Source organism: Capricornis sumatraensis, chromosome 8 (genome assembly GCF_032405125.1).
Source record: "Capricornis sumatraensis isolate serow.1 chromosome 8, serow.2, whole genome shotgun sequence".
NCBI lineage: Eukaryota > Metazoa > Chordata > Mammalia > Artiodactyla > Bovidae > Capricornis > Capricornis sumatraensis.
In genome coordinates this window covers 37590379-37616755 of record NC_091076.1, presented here as the reverse complement: position 1 = coordinate 37616755, position 26377 = coordinate 37590379, and the positions used below count along the sequence as shown (strand labels likewise).

At 37.4% G+C, this 26377-nt stretch overlaps 1 protein-coding gene across 3 annotated transcripts in view; it reads left to right on the top strand.

The window, feature by feature from the left end:
* The window catches only part of PRCP (prolylcarboxypeptidase), an 86995-nt gene that overhangs the window by 49181 nt on the left and 11437 nt on the right, over positions 1-26377 (top strand). For all 3 annotated transcript variants that reach the window (XM_068978148.1, XM_068978149.1, XM_068978150.1), the window contains 5 exons: positions 1697-1798; positions 5423-5604; positions 5864-6021; positions 6768-6940; positions 25818-25982. In XM_068978148.1, coding sequence (XP_068834249.1) covers positions 1697-1798; positions 5423-5604; positions 5864-6021; positions 6768-6940; positions 25818-25982 — 780 coding nt within the window. The remainder of the gene's footprint in view (positions 1-1696; positions 1799-5422; positions 5605-5863; positions 6022-6767; positions 6941-25817; positions 25983-26377) is intronic.

Here is a 26377-nt window from a genome sequence, read left to right as displayed (position 1 = left end):
TCTGCTTTATTGACTATGCCAAAGCCTTTGACTGTGTGGATCACAATAAACTGTGGGAAATTCTGAAAGAGATGGGAATACCAGACCACCTGACCTGCCTCTTGAGAAACCAATATGGAGGTCAGGGAGCAACAGTTAGAACTGGACATGGAACAACAGACTTGATCCAAATAGGGAAAGGAGTACGTCAAGGCTGTATATTATCACCCTGCTTATTTAACTTCTATGCAGAATAAATCATGAGAAAAGCTGGGCTGGAAGAAGCACAAGCTGGAATCAAGATTGCCGGAAGAAATATCAATAAACTCAGATATGCAGATGACACACCCTTATGGCAGAAAGTGAAGAGCAACTAAAAAGCCTCTTGATGAAAGTGAAAGAGGAGAGTGAAAAAGTTGGCTTAAAGCTCAACATTCAGAAAACTAAGATTGTGGCATCCGGTCCCATCACTTTTATCTTTATGGGAATAGATGGGGAAACAGTGGAAACAGTGTCAGACTTTACTTTGGGGGGCTCCTAAAATCGCTGCAGATGGTGATTGTAGCCATGAAATTAAAAGACACTTACTCCTTGGAAGAAAAGCTATGACCAACCTAGATAGCATATTCAAAAGCAGAGACATTATTTTGCCAACAAAGGTCCGTCTAGTCAAGGCTATGGTTTTTCCAGTAGTCATGTATGGATATGAGAGTTGGACTGTGAAGAAAGCTGAGCATTGAAGAATTGATGCTTTTGAACTGTGGTGTTGGAGAAGACTCTTGAGAGTCCCTTGGACTGCAAAGAGATCCAACCAGTCCATTCTAAAGGAGATCAGCCCTGGGATTTCTTTGGAGGGAATGATGCTAAAGCTGAAACTTCAGTACTTTGGCCACCTCATGTGAAGAGTTGACTCATTGGAAAAGACTCTGATGCTGGGAGGGATTGGGGGCAAGAGGAGAAGGGGATGACAGAGGATGAGATGGCTGGATGGAATCACTGACTTGATGGACATAAGTCTGAGTGAACTCTGGGAGTTGGTGATGGACAGAGAGGCCTGGCGTGCTGCGATTCATGGGGTCGCAAAGAGTCGGACACAACTGAGCGACTGAAGTGAACTGAACTGAACTGAAGCACTCAGTACTAGCTGTTGTTACCCACTATTTATCTTCATGTAAATAAGATTAATAATCAAAGTACCTATGTCTTAGATTGTTATGATAATTAAGTGAATTGATACATATAAAGTGCTTAGAATGGTATTTAATGAATTGTAAGCACTCAGTTAATAGTAAACCCAGGGGAATCCAATGTTTATTTGTACTGTTGTCTTTTATGTTATAAAGAAAAGTTATTTGTGAGTAGGCAGATAGCTTATTGATCCTGCTCTTTCCTAGATTCTTTGGGACACAGTGCAATTTGAAGGCTATTTTAGACATAATGTTGATTCCGAGGCTAGAGTGTCAGAATAAGGAGAGTTGAAATGATTGGTAGTTGTGCAATGTGGTCTTATTTTGAATTGTTTCATTCTGAACAGTATGAGTTGGATGTGCAACAATGAAACAGTTATATCATTTATCTGTAGCACAAATATGAATTGTCCAGATTCTCAGAGAACTCTTTTTGGTATGGTTTAACATCCATTTCATATGAGTTACAAAAAAATTAAGACTTTTTTCGCATCCTAATTTTACCCTGTGAATTTGTAAATTCCTTCTAGGGGTTCATGTGGGACATAGCTGAGGAAATGAAAGCCATGTTGGTGTTTGCTGAACATCGGTACTATGGAGAGTCCCTACCCTTTGGTGCTGACTCCTTCTCAGTAAGTATGTCTTTTAAGTTTAGAACATTTTCTAATCACATGTTCCACTGTAAGAAAAATGATAGCTTTAACTTGAACTGACTGAAATTTTAGTAACTTGTATTTAACCTTTTCGTATACAATTTGAAACCTTTTTGTATATAATTTCATATATAATTTTAAAGCCTCAATTTAAAAAACTGTATTCTTTTAAAATAATCATATTATTTTAAAAATTATTTGAAAAATCGTATTATTACCATTTTTATAGTGTTGATCAGTCTTTAACTCAATGTGACGAGGCTAGCCTTTGCCAGGTAAATCTTAATCTAAGAATGTGGAGATTGGAGGGAACTTTTCATTGTTTAAAAATATCAATAAATCATCCTCTTTATAAATTATATATGTAAATTATTGGGTCTATCACTGGAAAAAAATGTTAGGACTACACAAATACTTGTTTAGTAAGGTGTTTTTTCAGTAAGACAAGTTCAGATCATCTCTGTGATTCAGAGAGGTCAGCTAGTGACTAGATTCTCTCCTGGCCTTTCTTTTCTCTCAAGGAACTTTGGCCTTGGCCAGAGATCTACACTTCGATAAGCCAAGACACCCTTTCCTCAGCTGAGTCACTTATGTACTACCCTTGTGTTTCTGACTATATGGATTTCCCATCTGTATTATTCACTATTTTTCTTTTAGTAACTCACTTTTCAAACTTAGTACTTTTTAAATAAAGGCTTTATGTACTATTTTTTCTAAGTTATATTGAAATAAAACAAGTATTAAATTAAAAATATTTGTGCACTACCTAGGATCATGATGTATACCACCTTTATACACATACCAGGCATTAAAAAAAAAAGATTTCTTTCTTTTTTTTTAATGTGGTCACTCTTTTTTAAAGTCTTCAATTGAATTTCTTACAATACTACTTCTGTTTTATGTTTTGATATTTTTGGCCCTAATTCATGTGGGATCTTAGTTCCCTGACCAGGGATCGAACCTGTACACCCTACTTTGGAAGGTGAATGGACCACCAGGGAAATCCCCATACAGTGATTTTGGAGAAATTTGAGTTAGAGTAACTTGGGTCAGTCATTTTCTAGGCTTCCAGTTTTAAAAGAACTTTTTATTTTCGGAAATTTTATTATCTTATATTATAAATAAATAAATAAAAAGTTCTTGTGTTATAAATGAAAACCAGAGTAATTGTTGCATGGGAAACTCTATTCTTTATTTTGCATAATTATCTGATTAGGAAAGTTGATAGGTTTTTAAACCATTGGAAAGTAGTTTGTTGCAGATAAAAACACAATCTTCTTTCCTAGTTCCCTGTGGTCCATACTCTGCTAGGAAAAAGGAGGTGAGGGCTCTCTATGCTATACTTCCTTCCCTTCATGTGCTTGGAGAATTTGTCAGTAGCATGGGGGAATATTGCAAATGCATAAGATTGGAGAAAAACCGTACTCAGCTATATGTCGTGCCGTGAAAACTGAAAGTAAAGAATAGTGACAGACCATGAGAGAGAAGTTAAGAAGTCAGAGAACATACATCTTGGATAAGGGGAAAGGTTAAAGGAGTAAGTGACATGCATAGGAGAGAGGACAGATGGGCCTCTGTGGTTCCAAAATATACCAGGTGATGGGAGTAGTCAAAGTGGTGAGACCAAAATATGAAGGTTAAATAGGATAGTCCAATATGGATATGTGGCTGTGTTAGTTACCTGTTGCTACATAACAATTTACCTCAAACTTTAGTGGCTTAAAACATCAATGAACATTTATTATTTTCCAGTTCCTGTGGGTAAGGAATTTTGAGTGACTCAACTAGATGGTTCTGTTTCAGGGGATCTCATGAGGTTAAGACGTCATTTAGTGCTTCAGTCACCTGAAGGCTTGACTGAGGCTGGAGGACCCTCTCTACTTATGTGGAGGATCCATATGAGTGACAAATTGGTGCTAGGTGTTAGCAAGATGCTTTAGTTTGTCCTCTCTTGGGTTTTTCCAAAGGCCTGCTTGAGTGGCTTCATGACATGACAGCTAGCTTCCCTCAAGGTTGGCCATCCAAGAGAGCAAGGTGGAAACTGCAGTGCTTTTTTTTTTTTTAAGTCTTTATTGAATTTATTACAGTATTGCTTCTGTATTACATTTTGGTTTTTCGGCCGCAAGTCATGTGGGCTGTAGTCCAAAGGGTCACAAAGAGTCAGACGTAGCTGAAGCGACTTAGCATACATGCATATGTGGGCTCTTAGCTCCCTAAGCAGAGATCAAACCCACACCTCCTGCTTTGGAAGGTGAAGTCTTACCCAGTGGACCACCAGGGAAGTCCACCTGCAATGCTTTTTACGACCAGACTTTGGAAGTCATATATCATTTCTGCCACATTCTATTTGTGTTAGAACCAAGTCACTAAGTTGAGACCAAGTTCAAAGGGGGAAGAATTAGCCTTCACCTTTTAAAAGGAGACTCTTCTTTAATCTTCTCAGCTTACCAGGACTCCGTTTGAGTTCCATCTTCCTACATTGCAGTGAGGAAATTCTCCCTAGGCAGATAACTAGATGATCATGGAACTTACTTCCTGAGTAAGTAAGTCACAGCTGTGATGTTTCCAGTAGTCATGTACAGATGTGAGAGCTAGACTTTAAAAAAGTCAGACAATTGATGCTTTTGAACTGTGTTCTGGAGAGGACTCTTGAGAGTCCCTTGTAAAGCAAGGAGATCAAACCAGTCAATCTTAAAGGAAATGAACCCTGAATACTCTTTGGAAAGACTGATGTTGAAGCTGAAACTCCAGTCCTTTGGCTACCTGATGCAAACAGCTGACTCATTGGGAAAGACCCTGATGCTGGGAAAGATTGAAGGCAGAAGGAAAAGAGGGTGACAGAGGATCAGATGGTTGGATGGCATCACTGATTCAAAGGACATGAACGTGGGCAAACTCGGGGAGATGGTGAGAGACAGGGAGACCTCGCGTGCTGCAGTTCATGGGGTTGCGAAGAGTCAGACACAACTTGGCGACTGAACAACAACATTCTTCTCTCAGGAATCAAAGTCTTGTGTTGCTTTTCCAATGTCTGAAAAAGGTTGTTCCATATCTTGTTTTTTTTTTTTTCCTTAACTGCAATTTTATAGTTGTACAACAGGCAGGCTGACTTGTTCCAGTTGTTGGTATATCAGGCATAATAATCTTTCTGATGAGGAAGGATGTTTTATTTTTACTGATGATTCTTGCATTTTTCACAAGATTTAGTTTACCTTTGCTTTATATGGTAGCCTTTGTAAATGTTTCAAGATTTGAAATAAAAATTAGAATAGTTGTCTGTTAAAATTAGTATTGTATGCTATCACATCTGTTGTTAAATGTTTATCTCTGTTGTTTTTACTACCTCAGCAAAGTCTTTGGTAAATAGCATTTAATAGAAATTACATTTGAATGCAAAAATATATTATTTTCTTCCCACAAACTTAAAATCACTTTCCATGAGTTGAAATTAGCAGTGCTAATGCTTTAACTGGATGTTTTAACTCAGTTGCCTAGAAATTCTATTTGGAGAAAAGCTTATCTGGCTTTTTTCTGGATCTCTGTTATACCTAAGCTGCTATTATGTGCACATTTATACCCATGTTCTTTGTTATTTTTCTTTAGGATTCCAGACACTTGAATTTTCTGACAACGGAACAAGCTCTGGCTGATTTTGCAAAGTTAATCAAATACTTGAAAAGAACAATCCCAGGAGCTAGAAATCAACCTGTCATTGCCCTAGGGGGCTCTTATGGTGGCATGCTTGCAGCCTGGTTCAGGATGAAGTATCCTCATTTGGTGGTTGGGTAAATGCATTTATGTTGGATGTGAGCACTTTCTTAATGATTGGCAAAGCGAACATAGAGTGTTTTTTTTTGGGGAGGGGGGTGGGGGGAAGGTAAAACATATCCTATTCTATTGTACTGAGATTTCTAATTTCTATTTCACTAAGAGTTGTAGATTTTTCTCACCACTCTTGTTCAGTATCAGTTTCAATTTTAAAACTTGAATTCTGTGAGTTACATTTTTTTCTTTTCTCTTTCTGTTGGTCTTCTTACCATTTAGAGCTCTTGCATCCTCTGCCCCCATCTGGCAGTTTAATGATCTGGTGCCTTGTGACGTATTTATGAAGATTGTAACTAGAGATTTTAGCCAAAGTGGCCCAAATTGTTCAGAGAGTATCCGCAGGTCCTGGGATGCCATTAATCGACTTGCAAAAAAGGGTAAGCTTTAATTAAGAGAATGGAATAATGTTTTGGTTTTTTTTGTACCTTTTAAGTGCTAAATCTAACACTTTCCACTTTTTCAGTAAACTTTTTATTTAAATATAACATACATAACTGAACGACTAACAGTTTCTTTTATTTCACTTTACATATTTAAGTATAACATATAGAAAAGTACACAAATCAAAATATACAGCTTGGTGAATTTTTGCAAAGTGAATACATAGTGTATTCAGCATGCAGATCAGGAAATCCCTCCCCACCCCCACCCCCAAATCCCCTCTGGCCCTTTGCAGTTACTACCTATGTGCTTATCAAACCTGTTGCTATACTGAATTCTAGAACCGTAAATTAACTTTGCTTACTCTTGAATTTTTTAATAATCGGAATTGCATAGTATGTATTTTTTGTCTCTGCTGTCTTTTACTCAACACTGTGAGATAAATCCATTTGTTTTATTAGGTATAGTTTATGCATTCTCCTTGCTGTATAGTGTTTCATTTGTTTATTTACAAATGACAGTGATTGAGAATACTAACTCTGGTAAGCCCCAGGAAAATAGGCAACTTATCTATCATGAGATTAACCAGTTGCTCTAAAGATATTTTGTTGAATGTTGAAAAAGCCTTTTTGGAGAAACTGCATAGGAGACTGAGTTTTCTAAAACACAAGTGAAGAATAAATGATCTGTAAAACCCTTCTGTTGAGCTTTTTTGATTCCAACAATGTGACTCTATTCTCAGGCCCTGGCTTGCGTTGGCTTTCTGAAGCCCTTCACTTATGCACTCCGTTAACAAAATTGCAGGATGTTCAGCATTTGAAAGACTGGATCGCTGAAACCTGGGTGAATCTGGCAATGGTGGACTACCCTTACGAGTCCAACTTTTTACAGCCTTTGCCTGCTTGGCCTGTCAAGGTAACAGGAAGATATCCTTTCATCACTTTTAATAATGTCACACGAGTGTATGTTCCTCGGTTCTTTGTCTCATCACAACAAAGATTTGGAGCGACGGGCATTAAAGCCCTCGGCGTGTCACAGCTCTCAGGACAAACCGTGTTATAGCTCTTAGGCAAATCAGTGTTACAGCTCAATTTTATTTAGAAGATAGCAGGAGAATCCATCCTCGAAGTGGGAGGGCATGCCAACCCAGAGACTTGAAGAGAAGAGAGTGGAGGAGCGCGTGGGGGAGGGAGAGAGAGGGAGGGAGAGAGAAAGAGCACATGCACGTGGGAGAGAAAGAGAGAGAGAGCAAGGCTTTGGCTCCTCCTTTTATGTTTTTCCCTCCACCTGGGCCTGCCCTATGCAAATTGGGCTTAGCCAGGAGTGCTGTTTGTTCTACCTGAAGTCTTCACTCTGGTCCTTGGACCTTCTTTTGTTCTATTTTCGTGGGCTTTTCACTTCCTTGTCTTTTAGCCACTGCCATTTTGGACTCCTTTTCCCTATTCTACCTACCTAACAATAACATACGTCTCTCTCTTCACCGGCCCCCACCCCCTGCCTCTCTTTTTTTTGGTGCGTTCTCTGACTTTCAGCATCAGAGGAAGTCTCAGTGACAAGGGGACTCTGGAATTAATCGAATCTCAAACCTAGGTAGGAATCCTGGTTTTACTCAAACTTGGATGTGGTTCCTAACTCTTCTGAACTTCAGTTTCCTCATTTAAATAATGGAGGTAAAATGCATAGATTATAGAGTTGTATGAATTACAACTCTTAGAACTAAAAAACTAACTCTTAGAAATAAGAACAATAGTTGCTGTTAATGAAATAGTTACTATGTGCCCAATTCTGTGCTGTATATTTGTATATGTGAGTCACATAGAGCTATATGTAATAACATGGTCAGTTCAGTCACTCAGTCGTGTCTGACTCTTTGCGACCCCATAAATCGCAGCATGCCAGGCCTCCCTGTCCATTACCAACTCCCGGAGTTCATTCAAACTCATGTCCATCGAGTCAGTGATGCCACCCAGCCATCTCATCCTCTGTCATCCCCTTCTCCTCCTGCCCCCAATCCCTCCCAGCATCAGAGTCTTTTCCAATGAGTCAACTCTTCCCATGAGGTGGCCAAAGTACTGGAGTTTCAGCTTTAGCATCATTCCTTCCAAAGAACACCCAGAACTGATCTCCTTTAGAATGGACTGGTTGTATCTCCTTGCAGTCCAATGGACTCTCAAGAGTCTTCTCCAACACCACAGTTCAAAAGCATCAATTCTTTGGCGCTCAGCTTTCTTCACATGGTCAGTGCTTGATAAATGGCAGCTGCTATCATGGTGCTATGATTCAGTCAACTGCTAAATGTAATCTAAGTACTAGAGACATAAAGGCTGCATACATACAGCAAGGTGGAGTACAAAGAGTGCTGACTCTGGATCCTTATCCAGAGCTACCCTCTACCAGCTGTGTGGTCTTTGGCAAGTCTCTCCTCTTCTTAGGCCCCCAAGTCTTCCTCTGCAGAATAGGATAATGATACTTACATTCTCAGTAGGGTTGTGCTGAGGATCAAATAAAATACTGGATGTGAAAATGCTCTGGAAAATTTAAAGAAACATGACACAATAAAATTTAAAGTTCTTTTCATGCCAGAATTCTTTATCGTATGTATTCTTGTTAAGCATTCCTTTGTAAAGAGCATTCCTCATAGTTTTAGAAACAAAGGCTGACCAACTTGATGGTTATTAAATTCAGAAATGTAACAGATTCTATAGCTAGAATGAGTGCTGTAAATGTAGAAAGAATTGGTAATGTAAGAACCAGATTTCAAAAGCAATTTTAATTTAGCTGTTCTTTTGAATTATTAAATGCACACTGTGCTTAAAACTTTGTAACCCAAATGAACTAAGATCATTTGCTACTAGAGATATTTTTCTTCATCTAAAAAGTAGAATAGCCAGTGGATAACTTGCACACAGTAAGTCAGAGGTAAATGTGTATTTGAATTAAATTGAATTTTGACACTACAAAATTATTTTAAGGAGTAGATCTCTCTTACATGGTAAGAAAACCTAAATCAAAATAATGAGAAAAAACTAAATCTGAAACCATTAGTCGCCATAAATGTATAGGTGCTAATAATGTCTTATCTTTCTATATTATTTTATATTTATAAAGCACTTTCATATATGCTATCTCATTTAATCCCCACAGTCGAGTTATAATTCCAGTTTTATGGAGAAGAAATTTAAGCTCTACGAAGAGGTGGCGGAAGTGGTTTTGAATGTGAATCTGCCGTTGTTCAGAGCCCATGATCTTCTCACGTATTGCACTGAACTAGTAATGGAGGACTTGAGGGAAGAGTTGGGTAGATTGCTGGCCGCAGTGTGACAACTATCAGGCTTAACTTTATACTCTGTGTACAGAGTGAGAATTACATTTACATCTTTATGCCCATTTGGAGAATGAGTTGTCAGATGATAAAAACATATGGGGACTTCCTTTGTTATTTAGAATAGGGGCTGGCAAACTTTATCTGTAAAGGACTAGATAGTAAATATTTTAGGCTTTGTGAGCTGTATAGTTTCTGTGACAGTTACTCAGCTTTGTAGCTTTGGCAAGAAAGTGACCACAGACAATATTTAAATAAATGAGGAAGGCTATGTTCCAACAGTATTTATAAAACAGGCAGTGGCTGGCTTTGGCCTGGGGCCTGTAGTTTGCTGACCCAACTTAGGATAAGTGCCAGAGGAATACATCTTTTTAATGTTCATTTATGATTTGGAATAGTAAACAGCCTAACTGGTTTTGTCTCTGCATCTTTAATATTCCTTTTGAGATATTTTGCTGTTGAATCTTAACTGTAAATATATAGTCTTGTCTTTTGTCTCTCCTAAGTAATCACTCAAAATTAGTGGAGTATATCTCAAATATTTTGTCATATGTTTTTGATTTAGCACAGTCTTTTTTATCTTTTGTGTACTTATATATATTTTATAAGTTTATTTTTAAGGCAAAGTAACTTTGTGCCTTTGCCTCATAATGACCTTTTACTTCTTTTATCTAGGACTTGTTCTTGTCATTTCCTTCAGTTTTTTTTGTTTTGTTTTGTTTTTGTTTTGTTACCAACTTTATCCTTTCTTTTGACTTATTAAGGAACTCTTGATTGTTTATGATATGTTTATAAATCTCTTTCCTGCCTGCATCCCACCAAAAGTAACCTCTCTTTGCCTCTTGCTTGAGAAACTTCCTTTGCCTCCATCTATCTCTAATTTTATCTTATCTGATTTCAGAATTTTTCCAGTACATGTCTCCCTCCCAAGCTTTTAGTTTCAGATCACTTTCTTTCACTGTTCATTCTGTTTCTCCTTTCTTGACCCCCTCTCTGTTCTCCCAACCCCCTAATCCCTGGAACACTACCCAGTTGGAGACTGCTCTTTCACTTGGATAGTTCCATTTAACCAGGACTCCTCCTCCCTCTGATACACTTCCTCCTTTTTAAAGGACTAACAAACAGCGTTCCTTTTCTGAGTCTGTAACTCAAGCTTAGGATGGTGAGATGATATGTAATAGTTATGAAAAAATGCAGGTGATTTCCAGTGCTGCCTGGACTTGCACAGTTCTGAAGTATCGATATGGGGTGTCTGAATGCCATTTTACACGTCAACTCAAGTATCATTGTTTCTAATTTATCTTTGAGCCATGCACACTCAGACTCCATTTGCTTTTGTTTACTGTTAACAGAAGCTGCAACATTCATGCAGAAATAATCACGGCCTTGGCTGATAGAACACAAGGAAGAGGAGAAAAGGGAAATAGAAAACCCCTCTGTCATTTGACTGCTCTGTCAGCATAAAAACTGCTAGCTCTCAGTTCTCAGTTTCAAGAGCAGTGGTAAAGGATACTATAGTTTGTTTATTTTGGAATCATTTTTCAGCTGATAACTCACCAAATCTTTTGGCTTAGCCTCCTGACCATGCAGATAGATACAGTGAAATAATAAGACATAAGATGGAAAATCTCTTCTGTTTGTCTTGGTGTTTGATAATGTATTCGACCTCTCTGGGTGGTTTAAGCGGTTTAGGTGCATTCTATGAAAAGGGAGCTTTTAATGACAAAACTAATGTGATTATCTGAGTGAGTGTGAGAGGGGTATTGAAGCCTTAGAGAAAGAAAATCTGTTGGAAAAGCTGAATGTATCTGCTTAATCCTTTCTCTAATGTGGATGGGCCATCCTATCTGAGAAGAGATAGTTTTGTGTTTTTTTTTGACCTATCTTCTTTAAAAGCATTTCTTTGCCTTCTTTTTCTTTCTGTTATTCAAATACTTATCTTCATAGGTAGAGGGACACTTAAAGCTTTTCAACAACTCATTATCTTTACTTTCTCTGGTGTACGTGGCATTATATTTGGGTTAAGAGCTGATCAGTTTGGAACGGACATTACAGTGTTCTACTATCTCCATGATTTCTACACTATTTAAAACAGAATTATTAAAATGGACCTCTTATGCTCTTGTTATGTTTTTTTCCTGAATGTTCACATTTGTTCTGGGAAATAGTGAATTAAATCTGTCCATTTCTTAAACCTCATTTTACTCTACTGCTTTACAGTTTTCTTTTTACTATTTCTTAATAAAAAGTTTTTTGTAATTTTATATTGCCACAGAATCCCTTCTCTAAGTTTTTACCTAAAACAAATGCACTTAGAAAACTGTAACGTGAGAATAAAAAAAATTAAGCCTGAGGCTGCAGGTATGTTTAGTCACTGTTTTTGTTGTTACTTGACTCATACTGTGACTTCAGAGTCGAGTGTGTGTAGTGTAGTGGTTACACATGGTATCTTCAGAGTGTTCTGCATTTGAATCCCAGTTCTGTTACTTTCTGGTTGTATGACTTCGCAGAAGTTTCTTAACCTCTCTCTGCTTTGGTTTCCTCATCAGCAAAATGGGGATAAAGAACTATAATGTTTATTAGAGTCGGTATGAGGACTTAATAGGACCTGCTGTATGGTAAGCACTAAATTGATGCTGGTGTTGCTGCTAAGTCGCTTCAGTCGTGTCTGATTCTGTGTGACCCCATAGACGGCCGCCCACTAGGCTTCTCTGTCCCTGGGATTCTCCAGGCAAGAATACTGGAGTGGGTTGCCATTTCCTTCTCCAATGCATGAAAGTGAAAAGTGAAAGTGAAGTTGCTCAGTCGTGCCCGACTCTTAGCAACCCCATGGACTACAGCCTACCAGGCTCCTTCGTCCATGGGATTTTCCAGGCAAGAGTACTGGAGTGGGGTACCATTGCCTTCTCTGAAATTGATGCTAGTTATATGCATATGATTGTTACTATATAATATATATATGCATATCAAGAAGACATTGTTGTACCAAGAGTTTGTAGCCAGATTCTGGGTTCAGAACCCGTATTCACTATTTTAAATTTGTGTATCTGTAGTCAGACCTCTCTGAGCTTTTTCCTTCTCTGTGAAGTGGGGATGATTATTATGTTTCTCCCTGGGTCACTATGGGGAAAACACCTGAACTCAAGGAATAGTCAGTAGTTTTACTAGCAGATTCAGCCCCAGCTGTTCTCATATCAGTGGATTTATGGTCTAAGTAGAAATGCTATGTCATATGTAGAAATTGTTTAGAAAGCATTGTTTGTTGGTATCTACAAAATAAATAGACAGTATAATTAATTAATTCAGTTGCTCAGTCATGTCCAACTCTTTGCGACCCCATGAACCGCAGCATGCCAGGCCTCCCTGTCCATCATCAACTCCTGGAGCCCATCCAAACCCATATCCGTTGAGTTGGTGATGGCATCCAACCATCTCATCCTCTGTTGTCCTCTTCTCCTTCTGCCCTTAATCTTTCCCAGCATCAGGGTCTTTTCAAATGAGTCAGCTCTTATCAGGTGGCCAAAGTATTGGAGTTTCAGCTTCAGCATCAGTCCTACCAATGAATATTCAGGATTGATTTCCTTTAGGACTGACTGGTTGGATCTCCTTGCAGTCCAAGGGACTCTCAAGAGTCTTCTCCAACACCACAGTTCGAAAGCATCAATTCTTCTGCTTCATAATACAGGGGCTATCTTAATGCTGAGTATTTTGAATAGAAGTGGTTGGCAGAGAATTTTTCTTTGATTAGATCACAGTCCCTAAGTATATAATTAACAGACCAAGTCATATGGGTAATAGTTGCAAATTTCAGGCTTAAGCTGAAATATTATATGAGATTGAACCAAATGTGCCAATATTTGTGTTTGACTTATAAGCATGACAATTTCCTATGATTCAGCTTAACATTTACATAGGTATTTCATGCATCTTATAGTAGTTTAACAAAAGTTTATGAATACTTCTTTTGAATTACCAGTTTTTGAATAAACATGGGAATGGTGCTGAGGTTTTGCTAATATACGTGTTTTGGGGAAAACTTTAATCACTCTTGGCCACCCCAAAATTCTTAATGGAATACAGTCTTCCATTAGTATCCATGGTATCTTCAGGGGATTGGTACCAGGAGCCCATGTTTCTATAAAAATCTATGAACGCTCAAGTCCCTTATATAAAATGGCATAGTACAGTCAGTGGGCTTCCCTGGTAAAGAATCCACCTGCTGATGCAGGAGCCATGGGTTCGGAAGATCCTCTGGAGAAGGAAACCCACCCCAATATTTTTGCTTGGGAAATCCCATGGACAGAGGATCCTGGTGGGCGACAGTCCATGGGGTCGCAGAAGAGTTGAACACGACTTAGCGACTAAACAACAGGAAGTAGGGTTAGTGGGCCTTTTTATCCATGGGTTTCCCATCAGTGGATTCAGCCAGCCTCAGATGGAAATTTCCATCCATGGATACCAAACTTGTGGATATGGAGGGCTGACTGTATATTTATTGAGAAAAATCTTTATAAATGGACCCACTCAGTTTAAACTTGTGTTTTTCAAGTGTCAGCTGTACATAGAGATATGTTAGGCAGTGTGTCTTTTAAGCTAGAGGATGATACTTAGACTCACAGAATCTTTGTGTTAGAAAGGAAATTTAGAAACACCTAAAATAATCAAATTATCTTATTTCAATTAATTTTTGTTTGGCCACACTGTGTGGCTTATGGGATTTTAGTTCCCTAATCCGGAATGGAATTCAGGGCCCCAGTAGTGAGAGTGCTGAGTCCTAACCCCAGGACCACCAGGGAATTTGCGGCAAACATATTTTAAGTGATATTTTTCAGGCCTTCTATCTAGCCTTGCTAAGTGCTAAGTTGCTTCAGTCATGTACTGCTCTTTGTGACCCTGTGGACTGTAGCCCACCAAGATCCTCTGTCCATGGGATTTTCCAGGCATGAATACTGGAGTGGGTTGCCATTTCCTTATCCAAGGTATCTTCCCAAACCAGGGATTAAACCTGTGTCGATTATGTCTCCTGCTTTGGCAGACAGATTCTTTACCACTAGCGCCATTGATCTATGGCAAACAAATTTTAAGTGATATTTTCCAGGCCTTCTATCTAGCATACTGGTAGCATTATAAATTGATACTTCCTTTCTATAGGGTACTTTGACATGCAGCAAAAGACTTAAAAATGTTTATTTCTTTCAAGCCAGTGATTCCTCTAAGAATTTATCTCAAGAAAGCAAGGGTAGATAGATAGATAGATTTAGCCTCAAGGATATTTATTATAGCCTTACTTGTAATAATAAAAGATTGAGATGATACAAATTACCAATTTGTCCTCAAATCCCCATGCTGATTGCTGCCTTCTAAAGTTTCTCATGTTGGTCATTGTCCTTATTAGAGTGTGGTGCTCAGAACTGGACACAGTACTCCAACGGTGCTCTGACCTCACAGAGGACAGTGGGCCCAGGATTGCCCTTAATCTGGACATGGAATTTCTATCAGCAGAGGCCAAGTTTCTGATCATGATGTTCTCTCTGTGTAAGTGGGGCTGCCAAAACCCGAGTATTGTCAGCTGGTGCCGGTCTCCAGCCATGCTTGTGTCTTTTAAGGAGTGACAGTAGCTGTTTGCATAGATGACTATTCATGGAGATGCCTTTTCTTTGCCTGACAGAGGCCCAGTGTTCTTGCTCTGAGAGGGGATCTGATGCCAGCATGTGAGTCACACTCACTTGTTACTGTTCTCTTCAAGAGTTTTAGGCCACTTGTTGCTGCACATCAACACCCCCTTCTCCCTCGGCCCAGCTTGCATTGTCACCCTGCCTCATCTGCCATGCCGTGCTTGAACATAATGCTCTTCTCTGCATTCCATGGGTCTGCTCTGTAGTCTTGTGCTGCATTTTGAAAGAGCTGAGTCCACTGGGGGAATCCACATGCACGAAAGAATGATGATCTTTGCTATCTATACATGATCTATTGTGTGGCAGTAGATAGTTTAATAATTCTATGATTAGTTCTTAATTTTCATATATTCTTGAGAGTTTGATTGGTTTGTGTCTCAGGAACATTGTCTGAGAAAAGCGCTATACAATTAGGTATTTTTGACTTACCATGAATGATGGAGAGTTGTCAGAATAGTAAACCACTCTTTTGCTTGTTTTCTTCAGCTTTCATTTCCTTATTGCTTTAAGCTTGATAAGTTTGTGAATCTTAATTTCTGACTTTCTCACACTCAGCATTTCCAAAAACTTATTGAGAATAATCATATTCTATCTCGCTTTTGGAAAGTCACGTTGCAGTTGAGCATGTTAAAGGCTCTGAGAAATCCTGTAGTTAAGAATACTGTTCACATTTGCTGCTACAACATTTCCTAAAATTATTTGACTGTAAATCTTTTTTCACAAAGTATCATCTAACATTCCGTAGACATATTGTTGTGCCAAATAAATTTGGGGAGAGGTATTAAAATTTCCCTGTAATTTATTTTTTCTGTCTTTTCAAGCTTCCCTTTTTCTCAGGAAGGCGTTGCTGGAAGCTGGTCCTAGGCAGAACTGTGATGAGAGACCAGCTTTGCTTGTGACTGCTCATCTCCTTTTGCAACTTTCCTGTCTGTGGGAACATGTCCCTGGATGAGGCCTTGTTGCTCCTGCTGCCCAGAATTTCTCTCTGAAGTGGGGTAACTGGGTTCTTCCTTGCCTAGCTCCATCTTTTCTGGACCAGTCTCTTTTTTTGTCAGAACTTGCCTTTTTGTATGTATCTTTTCTGTATGAAATGAGAGGGGATCAGATCACTGAGTACATGTCAAGATGTTAATAGAGGATGCAAGCTTAATGTATTTTTTTGCCATTGGGGTATTTGCAGTTTTACAAGGGGATGCCTCCTAAGCTGCATAATAGATAAGATATATGTTTTACAACCAGAGAGACCTGGAGTTGAAAGAATCTAAGTTCTACCATTTACTAACTAGATAACCTTGAATAAAGTGATTTAACCTAAGAATCAGTTTATTCATGTAAACTAGTAGACAAATACATATCTAGTGAGATTGTTGGAGGATTAAATGATGTAATATTTGTAAACCCAGCAATCAATAATTAGTAGCTACTGCTGTTGTTGCTACTATCTCTATTTCAGCTGATTCTGTTGCCTATGATTTTTCCTCAACATTTTATTGTGAAAATGTAAGTAACATTTTGTCCATTTTGTAATGGACATGAACTTGAGCAAACTTCAGGAGATGGTGAGGAACAAGGAGACCTGGCGTGCTGCAGACCATGGGGTCACAAAGAGTTGGACACGACTGGACTATTGTACAACAACAACAACAACATTATTTTTGCTATATTGTATTTGCTTATAATATATATATTAACTTATCCACCCCTCTATCCTTCCTTTTATCTTATTTTTTAAATTCATTCAAAGTATGTTGCAGATATCAGTACACTTCTTCCTAAATACTGTGATGTGATTTTATTTTTTTAAATTTAATTTATTAAAACTAAACAAACAAAAAACCAGTTCATTTATTTCTCTCCGCTGCTGCCCTCCTCCTGTCTCCGGCAGCCATTAATCTGTTCTCTTTATTTATTAGTGTAGATTTTTAAATTAAAAGAATATTTTTTAGATTCCACATATGAGAGAGCTTACAATATTTGTCTTTGTTTGACTGATTTCACTTAGCGTAATGCCCTTAAAGTTTATCCATGTTGTCACAAATGACAAGATTTCATTTTTTTAATGGCATAATAATATTCCATTGTATATATGTACCATATCTCCTTTATTTATTCATGCACTGATGAACTCTTAGATTGTTTCCATATCTTGGAAAATCATTGCCAAGACCTATGTCATTGTAAATAATGCTACAGTGAACAGGGAGATGCATATATCTTTTTAGATTAGTGTTTTTCTTTTCTTTGGGCAAATGCCCAGAAGTGGGATTGCTGGATTATATGGCAGTTCTAAATTTTTGAGGAACCTGCATACTGTTTTCCATAGTGATGTATCAGTTTACATTCCTACCAACAGTGCCCAAGAATTCCCTTTTCTCCGCATCCTTGCCAACACTTGTTACTATTTTTCCTTTTGATAATAGCCATTCTTATAGATGTGAGGTGATATCTCATTGTACTCTTGATTTGCATTTTCCTTTTAATTAATGATGTGGAGCATCTTTTTATATACTTGTTGCCCATCTGTATGTCTTCTTTGGAAAAGTGTCTGTTCAGATCTTCTGCCCATTTTTTAATCGGATTTTTTTTGTTTTTTGGCTGTTGAGTTGAGTTCTTACATATTTTGGATGTTAGCCCCTTATCAGATATATGATTTGCAGATATTTTCTCCCATTCAGCAGGTTGACTTTTCATTTGTTGATTGTTCCCTTTGCTATGCAGGAGCCTTTCAGTTTGATGTAATCCCAGTTGTTTAGTTTTGCTTTTGCTGCTATTGCTTTTGTGTCAGATTTAAAAAATCATTGCTAAGATCTATGTCAAGAAGCTTACTACCTGTGGTTTTTTTTCTGTTGATTTTATGGTTTCAGGTCTTACATTCAAGTCATTCAACTTGAGTTAATTTTTGTGTTTGGTGTAAAATAGACATCCAGTTTCATTGTTTTGCATGTGGCTGTGCAGTGTTCCCAATACCATTTATTAAGAGACTATTTTTCCCCCAGTGTATATTCTTGACTTTGTCATAAGTTAATTGATCATATATGCATTGGTTTATTTCTGGTTTCTCTATTCTGTGTCTTTGTTTTTATGCCAATACCATATTGTGTTAATTAAAATAGCTTTGTAATATAGTTTGAAATCAGAGAGTGTGATGCCTCTGGCATTTCTCTTTCTCAAGATTGCTTTATCCACTAGGGGTCTTTTATGGTTCCACACAAATTTTTAAATTTTATTTCTGTGAAAAAGCCATTGGAATTTTGGTAGGGATAGCATTGAATCTGTATATTGCTTTGTGTATGGATATTTTAACAATATTAATTCTTCCAGTCCATGAGCATGAAATATATTTTCATTTATCTTCATTTTTTAAATTAATGTCTTGTATATAAAAAATAAATTTGGTTGCACTCTGTCATGTGAGACCTTAGTTCTCTGACCAGGGATCAAACCTTTGTCCCCACATTGGAAGGTGGAGTCTTAATCACTGGACTACCAGGGAAGTCCCTTGTATTTTTTTAATGTACAGGTCTTCCATATCTAAAATACTTCCTCTCAGGTATTTTATTCTTATTAATGTAATTGTAAATGGGACTGTTTTATTAATTTCTCTTTCTAATAGTTCATTATTAGCATATAGAAGTACAACAGATTTTTGTATGTTGATTTTATATCTTGAAACTTGATTTTGTATCTTGAAAATTCATAGTTTTCTTAATGGATTCATTAATTTTTCTAACAGCTTTTCTTTTTTTGCTACACCACAGAGCTTGTAGGATCTTAGTTCCTTGACCAGAGATTGAACTAGTGCCGAACCTCCAGGGAATTTCCTCTAACAGTTTTTGATGGAGACTTTTTGATTTTCTGTATATAATTTCATGTCACCTGCAAATAGAGACAGTTTTACTTATTCCTTTCAGATTTAGATGCCTTTTATTTATTTTTCTTAACTTACATTATTTGGCTAGGACTTCCAGTACTATGTTGAATAAAAGTGATGAATGTGGACATCTTTGTCTTGTTCCTGATCTTACAGGAAAAGCTTTCAGCCTTTCACTGTTGTGTATGGTGTTTGCTCTGGGCTTGCCATGTATAACCTTTATATGTTGAAGTATGTTTCCTCTATGCCCACCTTGTGGAGAGTTTTTATTATAAATGGCTGTTGATTTTTGTCAAATACTTCTTTGGCATCTATTAAGATGATCATATGATTTTTATCCTTTATTTTGTTAATATGGTGGTTCACATTGGCTTATTTGTGGATGTTGAACCATCCTTGAATCCCTGGATACATCCTACTTAATCATGGTGTATGATCCTTTTAATGTATCATTGAATTTGGTTTGCTAATATTTTGTTGAGGATTTTTGCATCTGTGGTCATCAGAGATATTGGCCTGTAATTTTCTTTTCTTGTGGCAGGCTTACTAGTTTTGGTATCAGGGTAATGCTGGCCTTATAAAATGAACTTGGAAGTGTTCCTCCCTCTTCTATTTTTTGGGGAAGAATTTAGGAGAGATTGATATTAATTCTTCCTTGAATGTTTGGTAGAATACACCAGGGAAACCATCTGGTCCTAGACTTTTGTTTTTTTGGAAGGTTTTTGGTTACTGATTCAGTGTCTTTAGTAGTATTCAGCCTGTTCAGATTTTCTGTTTCATCATGATTCAGTCTTGATAGGTTGCATGTTTCTAGGAATTTATCCATTTCTCCTAGGTTGTTGAATTTGATGACATAATTATCATCAAGTTATATCAATAACATCAATAACAAACTATAATAGTTGTTTGTTATGTTCCTTTGTATTCTTGTGGTATCAATTGTAGTATCTTCTCTTTCATTTCTTATTTTATTTATTTGAGTTCTCTCTTTTTTTCTTGGTCATTGGTCATGCTGGCTAAAGACTTGTTAATTTTCTTTGTCTTTTCAAGGGTTCAGGTTGTTTTTTTTTTTTTTTCCTATTGCCATGTTCCAGACTGCAAGTGTTTCCTGGAAGAGAGTTTTACATATGTCTGGTGTCCTGATTTTTATATATGATGCTCCAGTTTTTATGGGTGCCACCCTTGGGACACCCCTTGATCACCTGGCCCCGGTGGCTGGGATGGACTAGGGCTTGCATTCTTGGGTCCCGTGAGACTGTGTAATTGGAGGTATGATTTTTGACAGGTTGCCACCCTCAGGGCACTGCACAGATAGCAGGTTGGGGCACATTGCCCAGTATTTTTGTGAAGGAGACGTCTTTGCTAGTTTGGGGCTTCTGCCTGCAGGGCAGGCTTCAGATTTGACATATATTTAGTGGCCTTCAAGGCTGCTCTTAAAGAATGTAGGTTGTGGATGCCATCTTGGTGCTTTCATTCTGCCTTGCTGTTATCACCTATTAAAGAGCTTATACACTTACCTGGAGCCCATTTTTTGTGACTGCGCAGTGGACACTTCCAGATCATCCAACTCTGGTGGCCAACAGGACTCATGCTTGCAGTCCCACAGGACTGTATATATTTGCATATTTTTAAAAACTGATGCTTGAGAGTCTGGCTTCTAGTCAGCCTGAATCAAAGAGCTAAGGTTCTCCCTTTTGGAATGTTGACAGGTTGTGGCATGTCTTCAACTACTTGGAGTTATTAAGACTATAGTAGGCTGCTTGGATAAGCACAGAGATTTGAAAGACAACCAAGAGTTAAGGCAGAGTTGAACAACAAGATTTGTCTCCTATATGAGGCCACTCCTTCAAGACTGGAAGAGGTGGTTGTTTCATCTACTGTATAGAAATTGAAACAGAGAATCAAACAGAATGAAGAAACAAGAAGAATATGTTCCAAGAAAGAAGAATATAAAACTCAGAAAAATCTTAATGAGAGAAATATTAATTTATCTGATAAAGAGTTAAAAGTAATGATTATGAAGATGCTCACTGAACTGGGGAGAAGAATGAATGAACACAGAACTTCAAAAAAGACATGGAAAATATTTAAAATGTACCAAATAAGATGTTACAAAGCTCAAGAATATAATAACTGATAAAATTACACTGGAGAAGATCAACAGCAGATTAGATGAAACGGAAGACAAGATCAGTCAACTCAGAGAGGGCAGTAGAACTTACTGAATCAGAGCAGCAGAAGGAAAACAGAATGAAGAAAAGTGAAAATAGCTTAAGGGACTTATAGACTAACATTTACATCAAATGGTCTAATATTCACATCATAGGGTCCCCAGAAGAAAAAGAGAAACAGAGGCAGAAATCTTATTTGAAGACAAAACAGCTGAAAGCTTCCCTATCTTCCAGACCTAGGAATCTCAGAGAGTTCCAAATAAGAGGTATCCAAACGGACTAATACCAAGAAAAATTACAATTAAAATGTCAAAAGTCTTTACTTCTCTGGTGGTTCAGTGGATAAGAATCTGGCTGCCAATGCAGGGGACGTGAGTTTGATTCTTGGTCCAGGAAGATTCCACATGCCATGGGGTACCTAACCACATGTGCCACAACTTCTGAAGGCTATGCGCCTAGAGCCTCTGCCCTGCAACAAGAGAAGCCACCACAATGAGAAGCCTGTGCACCACAATTAAAGGTAGCCCCTCATTACTGCAACTAGAGACAGCCATACACAGCAACAAAGACCTTGTGCAACCAAAAAAAAAAAAAAGAAGTTAAAGACAAGAAGGAACTTTATACATATTTTTACACAGATTATATTATTATTTTTAATTGGAGTATAAAAAACTGGCAATGGAGTATAAAAACAATTTGCACTGCTTTGTCAGTTTTTGCTGTACAGCAAAATGAATCAGCTATAGGTATACATCTGTCCCTTCTTTTTTGGATTTCCTTCTCATTTAGGTCACAGAGCACCGAGTAGAGTGTCCCATGCTATACAGTAGCTTCTCATTAGTTATCTGTTTTATACATAGTAGTATATATATGTCAATCCCAGTCTCCTGATTCATCTCACCACCACCCCTTTCTCTCCCTTGCTGTCCATACATTTGTTCTCTACATCTGTGTCTCTATTTCTGCTTTGCAAGTAAGATCATCTATACAGTTTTTCTAGATTCCACATATATGTGTTGCTGCTGCTGCTGCTGCTAAGTCGCTTCAGTTGTGTCCGACTCTGTGCGACCCCATAGACGGCAGGCCACCGGGCTCCCCCATCCCTGGGATTCTCTAGGCAAGAATACTGGAGTGGGTTGCCATTTCCTTTTCCAATGCATGAAAGTGAAAAATCAAAGTGAAGTCACTCAGTCGTGTCCGACTCTTTAACGACCCCATGGACTGCGCCTACCAGGCTCCTCCGTCCATGGGATTTTCCAGGCAAGAGTACTGGAGTGGGGTGCCATTGCCTTCTCCATATATGTGTTAATATATGGTATTTATTTTTCTCTTAAGTTACTTCACTCTGTATGACAGTCTCTCAGTCTATCCATGTCTCTGCAAATGGCTCAATTTCATTCTTTTTTTAAAGCTGAGTAATATTCCATTGTATATATGTACCACAGCTTCTTTATCCATTCCTCTGCTGATGGACAGTTAGGTTGTTTCCATGACCTAGCTATTGTAAATAGTGCTGCAGTGAACACTGGAGTGCATGTATCTTTTAAAATTATGATCTTCTATAGTGTATACCCATCAGTGAAATTGCCAGGTCATATGGAAGTTCTATTAAGGAGAAAATATTAAAAACAACAAGAGAAAGTAATTTCTTACATGCAAAGAAACTCGCATAAGACTGTGAGCAGATTTTTTAGCAGAAAGTTTTCAGGCCAAAAGGGAATGGCACAATATATTCAAAGTGTTAAAAGGAAAAGAACCTTTAAACCAGGAACACTCTATAGAACAGATAGAGTTTACCAGATAAGCAAAAACTAAAGGCATTCATTACCACTAAACCAGCCTTAGAATAAATGTTAAAAGGGACTTCTTTAGGCTGAAATGAAATGGCACTAATTAGTAATGAGAACTCATATGAAAAGTAAACCTCACTGGAAAGAAAAATACGTACAGGAAGTCCCCTACATTCAAACAAGTTCCATTCTAAGAGCACAATTAGAAGTTCAGTTTGTTTGCAAATCCAACAAAGTTAGCCTAGGTAAACAACAAGCACAATTAGCTCCATAGTACTGTACTGTAGTAGGTTTATAATACATTTACATCTTTGAGTTCACAATCTGAAGATTCATATGTAGGGGACTTACTGTGTAGTAAAGGTAGGGGATTAATTATGTACAAAGCTAGTATGAAGGCTGAAAGAGACAAAGGTAATAAAAATAACTATGATTACAATAATTTGTTAGGTATGCACAAGATAAAGATGTAGAATGTGACTTCAAAATCATAAAATGAGGGGGGTAATAATGTTGCGCTTTTCAGTGAGATCAAGCTTGAGTGTTATCAACTTTGACTGTTGTAGATATAAATTGTTATATATAAGCCTCATGGTAACCACAAAACAAAAACTTACAGTAAATATATGAAAGATAAAGAGAGGAATATAAGCCTACCACTAAAGAAAATCTTCAAGCCACAAAGAAAGAGAGCAAGAGAAAAAAGAAAGGAGCTAGAGAAACTACATAAACAGCCAGAAAACAATGAACAAAATGTCAATAAGCACATAACATATCAATAATTACTTTAATGTAAATGGACTAAATTCTTTAATCAAATACATAGAGTTGCTGATTGAATTAAAGAAACAAGACCCATCAATATTATTGCTTAGAAGAGAGTCATTTTAAATGTAAGGACACACACAGACTGAAAGTAAAGGGTTGGAAAAAGATACTCCATGCAAATGGAAACCAAAATAAAGCTGGAGTAGCTATTCTTATATTGAACAAAACAGACTTTAAAATAAAGACTTTACTAACACACAAAGAAGTGTGTTGCATAATAATAAAGGAGTCAGTTCAACAAGAAGATATAACATTTGTAGATATTTATGTGCCCAACATAGGAGCGCCTATATAAGTAAAGCAGATATTAACAGACCTAAAGGTGGAAATAGACAATAGTACGTGACAGAAGGGGACTTTAATATTCCACTTATATTGATAGTTCATCCAAGCATAAAATCAATAAGGAAATATTGGCCTTAACACATTAGACTAGATGAACTTAATAGATATTTATAGAACATTCTCTCTGAAACAGCAGAATATACATTCTACTCAAGTGCACATAGAACATTTTCTAAGATAGATCAAATGTTTGGCCACAAAACAAATCTTAATAAATTTAAGAAGATTGAAATTATATGAAGCATCATTTCCAACCACAGTGGTATGAAACTAGAAATAAATTACACAAAGAAAATGGAAAAATTCACAAATATGTGGAGATTAAACAACATGCTATTGAACACTCAATGGGTCAAAGAAGAAATTAAAAGAGAAATTTAAAAAAAAACATAGAGATAAATGGAAATGTAACATACCAAAATTTATGGGATGTAGTGAAAACACTTCTGGGAGGGAAGTTCATAGTGATAAATGCCTATCTCAAGAGATAAGAAAAGTCTCAAACAACCTAAATTTATACCTCAAGGAACTAGAAAAATAACAAGTGAAGCTCAAAGTCAGTAGAAGGAAAGAAAGAACAGAAATAAATGAAATATAGACTATATACTTCAGCTTTAACAACATTATCTAGAGTTCAATATTTGTTTATCATTTTTTGAAGTGAAATTTATTTACAAATCATAAATGTGCTACTTGTTGTATACTAGGTCCCTACAGATAAGAAATATTTTCATATCCTTGAAAGTTCCCTGTGTCCCTGACTAGTCAGTCCTGTCTTCACTCCCAACCCCAGGTATTACCTGTGATTTTTAGCACTGACTATAGTCAAGTGTTAGGAGTATTTGGACCTGGGGAGCTGCCTGAGATGCTTCTTATAATGCTACAGATATAGGAGCTTGGTGGAGTTTTTCCAAAAGAAATTTAATAAATTTTTCATTTTCATAAAAAGATAGTCATTTAATCAGCAAGCACTTAGTTGCCAGATGAGGGAGACATTCTGGAATCAAATGGTGTCAGCATTACAGGGGCTCTGATAGAAATAGGCACAGGATGCAGTGGAGGCACAAAGAAGAAAGTGATTTAGTTCTTCCTGCCTTGAAGGCATAGGCAAGTGGCCTCAAGGAGTAGGTCATGCTTGAGCTGCATTGAGGAAGATGAGTTGGTGTTTGCCAGGCACTACTGCATTGGGAGAGTGGGAACAGGGCATTTCAGTGTGAGCGATGGCAATGAGGAGGGCAAGAAGTTGGTGTGGTAGAAATGGTTTTGCTAGACTAGAGCAAAAGCTATGGAAGATGAAACTAGAGTGGTAGGTGGGGAGGACTTTGCATACCTTGCAGATAATTTTGGTTTATTTCTATAATTTGGGGGCTAATTTTTTTTTTTTAACTGTGCCTAGTTTTAGTTGTGGCACATGGGATCTTCAGTCTTTGTTGTGGCATGTGGGTTCTTTCAATTGGGTTATGTGGAATCATTAGTTGCAGCATACAAACGCTTTAGTTGTGGCTTGTGGGATTTAGTTTCCTGAACAGGGATTGAACCTGGGCTCCCTGCATTGGGAGCGTGGAGTCTTAGCCATTAGACCACCAGGGAAGTCCCATGGGGACTAATCTTAAAGGTTTATTCATTTATGAAAGTGGTTATACTCAGTAAATAGAAATTGTCAAGCAGTGAAGTTAGATTGTAAAGATTGTTTATGATCAAATCAGAATCATGTTTATTCTTTGTTTTAATAAACTGTGATTTTATATTTATATTTGATTCTTCTCCCTTTTATCTCTCTAAAATAACAGGTAGTATGCCAGTATTTCAAATATTCCAATGTACCTGATACCCTGATGCTGCGGAATATTTTCCAAGCTCTGAATGTGTATTACAATTATTCGGGCCAGGCTAAATGTCTGAATGTCTCAGAGACAGCAACTAGCAGTCTTGGAGTCCAGGGTTGGAGCTATCAGGTAAGTGTGTATAATTTCCCCAATTGGAGCTTACTTTTCACTGTTTCGGTCATACTATAACAGAATCCTCAAGATCTTGTCACCTAACCTGGATCCAAAAATCTGAGTTCTGTTACCTTACACTTCAAGACTGTGGATGAGTTCCCTCATTGATTCATTAAATACCAATTCAATTTTTAAAAAATTTTATTGAAGTATAGTTGATTTACAATGTTGTGTTAATTTCTAATAAACAGCAAAGTGACTCAGTTATATATATGCATATTCTTTTCCATTATGGGTTATTGCTGGATATTGAATATAGTTTCCTCTTCTATATAGTAGGACCTTGTTGTTTATCTATCCTATATATACTACTTCAGTTTGGTATTTAATCATCACCAAATATATTGTGA